This window comes from Takifugu rubripes, chromosome 20, assembly GCF_901000725.2.
Source record: "Takifugu rubripes chromosome 20, fTakRub1.2, whole genome shotgun sequence".
Classification (NCBI taxonomy): Eukaryota; Metazoa; Chordata; class Actinopteri; order Tetraodontiformes; family Tetraodontidae; genus Takifugu; species Takifugu rubripes.
The window spans coordinates 4,103,801-4,112,551 of NC_042304.1; the positions used below are offsets into that span (position 1 = coordinate 4,103,801).

General features: G+C 44.7%; 2 protein-coding genes across 2 annotated transcripts; one reads left to right on the forward strand and one right to left on the reverse strand.

Annotated features, from left to right (window-relative positions):
* The first annotated feature begins 1,760 nt into the window (after positions 1-1,760).
* Positions 1,761-3,023, forward strand: cldn33b (putative claudin-24). Its single transcript, XM_003973904.3, has one exon. It carries the CDS (start codon positions 1,958-1,960, stop codon positions 2,609-2,611), a length of 654 nt encoding a protein of 217 aa, XP_003973953.2. The 5' UTR covers positions 1,761-1,957; the 3' UTR covers positions 2,612-3,023.
* A 2,513-nt stretch (positions 3,024-5,536) lies between these two features.
* Positions 5,537-8,734, reverse strand: cldn34a (claudin 34a). The gene is made up of 2 exons (XM_003973905.2): positions 8,399-8,734; positions 5,537-6,921 (listed from the first exon to the last, which is right to left on the reverse strand). The coding sequence occupies exon 2, from the start codon at positions 6,855-6,857 to the stop codon at positions 6,117-6,119; it is 741 nt and encodes a 246-aa protein (XP_003973954.1). The 5' UTR covers positions 6,858-6,921; positions 8,399-8,734; the 3' UTR covers positions 5,537-6,116.
* Positions 8,735-8,751: the final 17 nt, after the last annotated feature.

Here is an 8,751-nt window from a genome sequence, read left to right on the forward strand (position 1 = left end):
GGGGGGGGGGGACAGGTCAAGTTAGTCATTTCAAACAAACTCTTGGTTAACCTAACGTATTTGATTATGAGCACAGTAAAATGTGCCCGCGGTGCTATTTGACGTGCTAGGAATGAATCGGAATTCGGTTCGAGCCGTTTCAACTGTGATTTAAATCCCTTTAGCGGAGTCAAACCGGTTTGGTGCTTTAGTGTGGGTTTATGTTAGTGGTGCAGCGCCACCCAGTGGGAGTTATGGGAACTGCAGTAATAATCTGAACCATCCGCTCTTTGTTTACATTCTGATCGGGAACAAGCAGCGGATCCACAGATGCAAATGGTTACATTTGAAAGGAATAGCCCGCAGATTACTGACAGATTACTGAGCACGTGTCGCAGGTCTGGATTAACACGGGCACCGCCATGCTGTGCTGGGATTATTTAATATTTGAATACTTTATTAAATAGTTAAAAAAACCAAAAACTTTCAAATACAAGAATAAAGCTCGTGTAGTCTGAAAAACGGTCTGACCATCCCTGTCTCTCATCACATCACGTGACTGACCCACCTACCCTGTGTGATTCTGTAGTTTTGAGTCTTTTTGCAAGTATTTTGGTCTAATTTCTATAAAACAAGTAGACACTATTCAAACGCTCTCGTTCCTCTTAGAACACATGGAGGAGTGTGTTAAACATATATGACTGAGTCTTATTATTATATATACAGTATAAGTGTCATACTTTTTTGTATATCTAAATATTTAATTGAAATATTTTTTCAGTCTTTACAGGAGCATTGGCGCCTTTATCGGACATTAATAGAAACTACAACAGTCTTTCAAAGATTCACTTTTCCTTCATAATTTTCCTCAAATTTGAGCTATACTATACTATACTGTACTGTACTGTACTATACTATACTGTACTGTACTATACTGTACTGTACTATACTATACTGTACTGTACTATACTGTACTGTACTATACTATACACTTCTCTAGCATTAGGGCAAAAATCAAATGACTAAATTAGTAGTATTACCAGTATGTGTGTGTGTGTGTGCATGCGTGTGTGTGTGTGTGTGTGTGTGTGCATGCTCGCGCACACACACGGATGTAAGTGTGTGAGAAGAGGTCAGTGCAACTGAGCATTTTGTTCAGCACAGCAGGAGGAGTTGAGCACTTTAGGATCTTATCTCTGCATTTTTCATTGCCTGTTTGTTTCTGTGTGTGTGTGTGTGTGTGTGTGTGTGTGTGTGTGTGTGTGTGTGTGTGAGCAGAACATTTTTTCACATCAGAGTTTTGATCTATTGCCTCCTACGATCATTTCCCACAGGCTGTGTTGTGTTCTTAGGAGAGTTCACAATAAGCTGCACTGTGATTTCTGCTTCAGTCACATGAAAAAAGAGCCTGACTTTGAAACCTCAAATAAATAAAATGACTTGTGTTAATTCCAGTGTTTGTTCTAGGTACACATTTGGGTTTTTTTTATCACTCCCTCTGAAAGACCAGCACGATCATATTATAGATGTTTGTGTTTATGACTGTAAACTGAGTTTGCCTCAAAATCACACAAACGGGCGGCTGAGTTTATAAGAAGCTTATCTTTGTTTGGGGATTGTAAATTATTCCACTGTTCCCATTTGGCCATTCCGATGTAAAACAGCCATCAGGGTGTGCACATTTAATGTCATCCCTCGTGGCCAGCCGTCTCTGCCTCTGCCCCCATTGCCCATTGGCACAGCAGCCAGGGCAGGAGGACCACAAAGGGGAGGTCCGTCCAGGCCCCCTCTCCTCTCCACAGCACAGGATGTGTGCTCCGCACTATTTGCGAACAAGCCTCCACTCCAATTATCAGGTGTTGTGAGCAGCTCCTGTCCTCGCCGGACATCCACGGGCCCCTCGACCTCGAGTGCAGCGGGAGAAGGACTCTTGTGGTTCGGTCAAGTGTGGGAGCCAGGGTTGGTCAGAGGGACAGAGATGGACACCTGGGCCTGCGCTCTGGAGCTGCTGGGGATGCTGGTGTATGCCGGAGCGTGGCTCTGCGTTCTGGCCACCACCCTCCTGCCCCAGTGGCTGACCATGTCCACCGCGCTGCTGCCCGTGGAGAGCTACAGGCTGGGCCTGTGGGAGACCTGCGTGGTTCAGGACATCAGAGGGACGGAGTGCCGAGCCTACGACAGCCTTCTGGGCCTCTCCACTGAACTCAAGCTGTCTCGCATCCTCATGTGCGTGTCTCTCGCCGTGGGCATGCTGGGAATGCTGGTGGCCATTCCTGGACTTTACCTGGTCAACAGCTGTGGGGAACATGGCGGCAGCCGAACCAAGAGGGCCTTAACCGTCACGGGAGGGGTGCTGGGAATGCTCGCTGGAGTTTTGTGTCTGGTTCCCGTCTCCTACATGGCCCATTTGGCCGTGATACACTTCTTCGATGAGAAAGTGCCCGACGTGGTGCCCCGGTGGGAGTTTGGCGACGCCATGTTCTGCGGCTGGGCCGGGGGGCTCCTCCTCATATTGGCCGGGCTCCTTCTGGTCAACCCTTGCTTATGTTCCCAGACGGAAGCTCAGCCGGCGCAGCAGCGAAGGTATCAGGCTGTCAGCGCCTCCTACAGGAAGCATTCGGAGTACGTTTAACAATTACTCTCGCAGAGACTTAAAAGCACAAATCACCCGTAGAACTGCATTAGAGCTGCGCGGTCCCGACGCCGCCGTTGCTGTTTTAGCTTCGTGGGGTTTGATCTAACATTAATAGCAAAGATGAGAGTTCGTACGGAGCACCAACACCAAATCCTCGGTGAATGTACCGGGTTTCGATGGCTCCCCTGCACAATCCCTCCCCCCATTTCCCCGCTGTGAGCAGTAAGACAAGGATTATGTTTTGGAAAAATGTTACATGTTGCTTATCAGCAAAGACAAATAGGTCATTTTAAAGCTACAGTTTGAAATGCTGTGATTGTAACTTATTGTCAGTGGTGCAATGAGGAAACACTGTTTAGTGACGGGCACGCAGATGATTCATATAAAGAATGTTGAAACTCCTTTGAAACTTTGTCCTTTTTTTTCTCCTTGCGTCCTCTGTTTAGAGTCATTTCTTCCTTCAGCCAAGGCAGAAGTTGAAACGTGGCTTTGGCTTTTTCTTGATTCTATTTTGGTGCGCCGCGGCCCCCGGTGGCCCTGGAACCAGACGACACGCTGAGCGGAGGGGTGGCGGGGACCGAAAACAGCCGTCTCGCTCCGTCAGGTGTGCCTGTGGTGGTGGAAACACAGCGTGAGACTAATTCCATCAGATTTCCTGGTTGCTCACTGAGCTAAGCTGTGTTTAATGAACGCTCTAATGGCCAGCGTGTACTGGGAAGAATGCAGAATGGGTCGCCCTCGCTTGCTTTGACATAATTACACAAATTTGGGGAGGTCAAAGGTCAGTGCCGCTCTCTGCAATCCAAAACTCACCTGCAGAGACATACGTGCATTCAAGGGCTTCGTTTAGGTTTATGGTGCCAAACCTCCTGCTTGGGGCCCAAATATAACATTTTTAAAAATATTCTTTTGACATTAGTGTGGGGGGGAAGTAGCTTACATGCTGCACCAGACTCATAGCATGAATTGTCAAATTTGGTCATAAATACCCCCTTTTATTTAATGTAAAACACTTTCTATGGACGGGGCTAAAGATGAAAACAAGATGTTCTTTATGATTACTGTTGATTATCCAGGCGGGAGGCGGACAGTGTGGCAACATAAAGGAAATGGGATGTCTGCTCATGAGGGGTGCAAACACACACACACACACACACACACACACACACACACACACACACGCTCACAGCCCCTGCACATGGAGATGATCCACCCGATAAGATACGATGTTCTGTGTCATTCACCGCTCTTAACTGATTAAGTCAAGATGTTTCTCACACTCAAGTTTGTGATTTAAAGGCCATTATCTGTCTTATCTGATGAGCACTAAAGTTTTTCACATCAAGTCCTTTTATTATATAATAATAACACAAAGGAGCGTGTTAGAGCAAATCTTTAGGCAATAATAGAAAATCTTAACCCAGAGCAACACCTCCCCTCTAGTTTTCTATATTAGAAACTTTTAAAATGTGAGATTTTTGGGTCTTTCAAATAAGCATCCAAACTCAATCTGTCACCCATAGAGTGACAGCTCTAATCAGAGCGCTGGGCGCTACCAACCTCTGTCCTGTTATGAAGACGCTGTCCAAGCTGAGTCTGAGGCTTAACTGTCTTTACAGCAACTTATCTGTTTTTTGTTTTTTTTTTATCAACCTTTAACCTTTAAATTTTAAGAAACTTTAATTTCACCTTTGCACATTTGCACATTGTCTGCTGTGAATCAAGTTCAGGTCGCTTTTATTTATTTATTTTTGTTAATTTCTACAGGGATAAAGTCTGTTTGAGAGGTGAATTCGTTTTTTGTTGTTAATCTCCTGAGTGTTTGGGCCTTACACACACACTGCAGCGCCTACTAACTTTGCCTAAACCTTCACATGTCACATGTCTTATCAGTCCTCCATTATCATGAGTGAAAGCGAGTAGATTCACCAGCACGGCTGATTAGATACGATGTAATGAAACATCTCAGTGTGTTATGTGAGGCATATCTGGGAGAAATGTGCCTGAAAGAGGGGGGATTGGAAAAATAGACAATTCTCATCTATTTTAAGGGGTGTTTTTGATCTGGGGGCTTTTTCCTTTGGTTCTGTTCCACCTTTTATCCCCTCCCAGAACGCTGTTTTTGACAGAGAGAGCTGTGCTCATCTGAAGGGCCTTTTGTTCCTCAGCTGGCCGCCTCCAGAGAGGTGCAGCGGGCCAGTGAGTACGCGTACGTACGTACGTGTGTGTGTGTGTCTTTCATGTGGCAGCCCTCTGCCATGCTCACATGCTTGCTTTCGTCAGCCTCCCACCCAGGTCACATGAGCAGGGCCTCCAGTCAACCTGCCTCCACACACGGGGCCAACGCCTTCGGCCTATCACGGCGCCTCCTCGGGCCCGTGCAGAGATAACGCTCAGTTATTACATCAACTCCGCGTGTTTACTGCAGAGGAGAAGTCTGGATAACACTGGGGAGATAAACGTGATTATAACATCTGTCCCTGAACTCAGCACGTCTCTGTTCCCAACTCACCGATACTTTATCATTTAATCTGGAGTGTGACGGTAATCACAGTATAGACCTCTGGGTTTAAATGCTAGCTGTGCTCACAGCAGTGCACGTTTAGCGTCCGTCACAGGCTTTGTTTTTAACTCTTTCTTCTTTCATCAGTGAGACAGAGGTTTAAAAATGTCAGAATTTATTCTCCAGTGAAGAAAGAAGCATGCAAATAGTGTCTAAATGTGAAGAATGCTGCACTTGCATCGGATAAAAGGGCATTTAAAAGTAAATCCCTTAAAAATGTACTTCATTTCCCTTCATTACAGTCCTTACAGAACACTTAAATTCCACTATCATTCTGCTGACACCATTTTATTTAATTCATCTATTTAGTCTGAATGAAAAAATGGTTCACGCACAACAAAGAAAAGAAAAAAGGCTTTGCACCATTCGCACCAACGCCCAGTGTTCAGTACGTTGCGCTTAATTTACTGAAGAAAAACAAACACGTGCTCAGTTTAAATAAGAGGAGATGTTTAGCACATAATACAGTATATAACAGCGGGTCAAGGGTGCAAAACACTGGAGGTGTTAGAGCTATACCACCTAGATCAGCTTCAAACATGGCTCGAGCTTAGCATCACTGTCCACAACAAAAACAATATTAATAATTCACAAATGCACAGGACCCACAGGAACACACACAATCACGTTGGCTGGGATCAATATTATTGTCAGTTTCACATTTGAGTGGCTTCTATTATCTGGCTCTGCAGCAGCGTTTGCTTATTCTTCTTCCTGGATTATGAAAACTTCCTCTTCCATATTCCTCATAACCCTCCTCCTGTTTGTGTGTGTGTGTGTGTGTGTGTGTGTGTGTGTGTGTGTGTGTGTGTGCGGCCTGTCCCAGTTGTACAACAACACAAGGTTTGTTTTAATCACCTGTGTATGTAGGATTCACCTGATTATTAACAGTAATCCCTTTCTTTTGATTCCAGTGTGTAATGTATTAAACATAATAAACTAAGAAACGTCTTCACTCAGATATGCTGGATTGTCTCTGCCATGGTTCTCTGGGTTTGCCAGGCTGGTTTTTGTCTGGGGCCCGAGGACGGGCTCTCCGGTGTCTCTGGGCTCCTGTGATCTCAGGCTCCTGCACACGTAGCGGTAGGAGAGGAAAAGCAGCCCACTTATGAGACTCAGTACCGAGGCAAAGATGCCGACGCCGATGGCCGAGCCGATCTGCTGCCTGACGGGAGCGGAGGGGAGCTGGAACTCTTGAGGAAAGTCAATCGTGTTGTTCTTCGCCACAGAATTTATGTTCCACAGCAGCGGCACCAGACACAACCCGCTGGTCAGCAAGTACAGCATCCCCGCCAGCACGAAGACCAGCCTCATGTTCCGGCGGTCCGCCACAGAGAAGTAGACCAACCTCATGGCCACCGCCCCGCATATGTTCGCCACCAGGCCCGCCACTACCGCCAGCATCATCAGAACCTGAGCCACCGGGATCTCCGCAGGGGCGAAGGGCGCCGCGATGCTGATGCTCTGGCAGTTCTCCACTTTGGCGAGGACGTGGCTGTAAAAACAGGCCCGCCAGATCCCCACCCACGCCACGCCCGAGGTGATGACGGACGTGTTGCCCACGTCCAAGTACCACAGCCTCCACTCGTTGAGGCCCGTCGTGATCATGACGAAGATCCAGGCCAGGCACCCGAGCAAAAGGCCCAGGAACTGGGGGTGAGCCGTTTGCACCAGGTACATCGTGCACGGCGTCTGCTGGTGCTCACAGATGCTCGCTGACGGGAGACTCACACATGCTTCAGACCTGCAGGGAAACAACAACATGTCAACAAAGGCCTGTGTTTATGAGCGCTACGTTTACCCTTTTTAAAGCACTGGTTCAACCAAACCTTCATGAGGGGGCGCTCAAAACAACAAAAACCAAAATAAATGGTTTATCTCAGGTGATGGTGGGTGTGGCCTACATTCACAAAATATGTAAATCAATCCAATCCCACTTCTTCCTATCAATCCTGTTAATTATTAACCCACGAACATCGTTTGCTTCCTTCTTTTTTTCTCTCCAAATGCTGACCTTTTTACATGTTTAGATTTTTTTTAACCATGATTTAGATCTCCTGTTGTGATTAAACTTGTAAACTTCATATAACAATAAAAGTTCACTAAAGCTTTCATTGTGTTTCCCGTCATATTGGTTTGACATTTGTAAGTAAACAATATCAGTGGGGTGATAAATATGATAAATATGTACAAATCTATCTACAGGCCATATTTCTGACAGACGTCAAAGTTATTCATTTCTCTTAAGAACAAATTCCTCATACATTTCTAAAACTGTTTGATGGTTTTAATGCGGCTTTAACTCCACCTGAAGGTTGGTGTATAATTTTACTCCACAGAGCGAAACACAAAAACCAGTTTGACTTTATGTGACCTTTAATCCCCAGATTATAAAACCCCTCTATTATATTTTGGGAAGAATGCCTTAAAGTTGTGAAAGATTCTTGTTGTTCCAGACTTCTACCCATTTAAACACTGAAACAACAGCAAATACTATATATGAAAGTGGATTTTCTACAGGTTTGGTGTGAGATAAAAAGTTGTTTTTTTCTTTTCTGCTCTGTCGAGTTTGTGGAATTCTTGTTTTGTAGGCCTATAAATAGCAAATATTACTGCTACTGTAGATAGTTTGATATCTCATCTATAATGACACGGAATAAATGGTTTTAATGATTCAGATCATATAATCATGACATCTGCAGTTGGTCTAAACACAGTTGAGTCTGTTGTTCAACAGGTTTTGACTCTGAACCATTTTTACTCAGGCCAATTTATTAATGAGTTTTGACACTCCTGCGGGGACCTTTGGAACTCAAAGACCCCTGTGTCTTCTAGAACCACTTTGAAAGAGAACTTGCATCATTTGGACCCCAAAGACTCACAAACAACAGCAGTTTTACCTGATTATTACCTAATTTCGATTAGTGTATTATTATTAAAATAGATGAATTATCAAGTACACACGGTTGCAACACGTCAGCAGTCCATACTCACGTAGGTGATGTACACAGACAAATGCGACTCTAACATCTTGAACATCTGGAGTTACACAGTTCAATCAGCTTATTTTCCATAATACTATTAAATTATTCATCTCTTTCCTATAGCTGAAGCCATCGTGTGACAGAAGCCATTCAGAGATGTCGAGAGTGAAACATTTCCTCTTTTACGTGATGTAAAAACAGCAACATAAATGTATAAAATGTTACAGAAATATTTACCTTCTGATCAGCACCTCACAGGATGGAAATCTATTTTACGGTTGGTCGTTTTACAGTACATGTCGAGAAGGTCCTCCCAGTTTGACTTTATTGTAGTTAATGATTGTCTGTTTAATTCCTTCCATGTATGCTGTAAAATACAACAGCGTTTTACCTCCTGTCCTTTAACTCACCTCCATTAGCCTCAGTCCTAATATCTGCATCTCTGTATTCTCTCTACACATCCAAAATGTGTTTTGACCACAGGTGAGCATGACCGCCCAGGGATCGACTCCTTTGTGCAAGGTGAAGTAAGTCGTCTTCGGCTTATCACTAAACAGAAGGGTGTGGTGATGTTAATGAGTGACAGAATA

Excerpts from the sequence above, each read along its gene's own strand:
- cldn33b (XM_003973904.3), top strand. The coding sequence starts at position 1,958 with ATGGACACCTGGGCCTGCGCTCTGGAGCTGCTGGGGATGCTGGTGTAT.
- cldn34a (XM_003973905.2), bottom strand. The coding sequence starts at position 6,857 with ATGTACCTGGTGCAAACGGCTCACCCCCAGTTCCTGGGCCTTTTGCTC.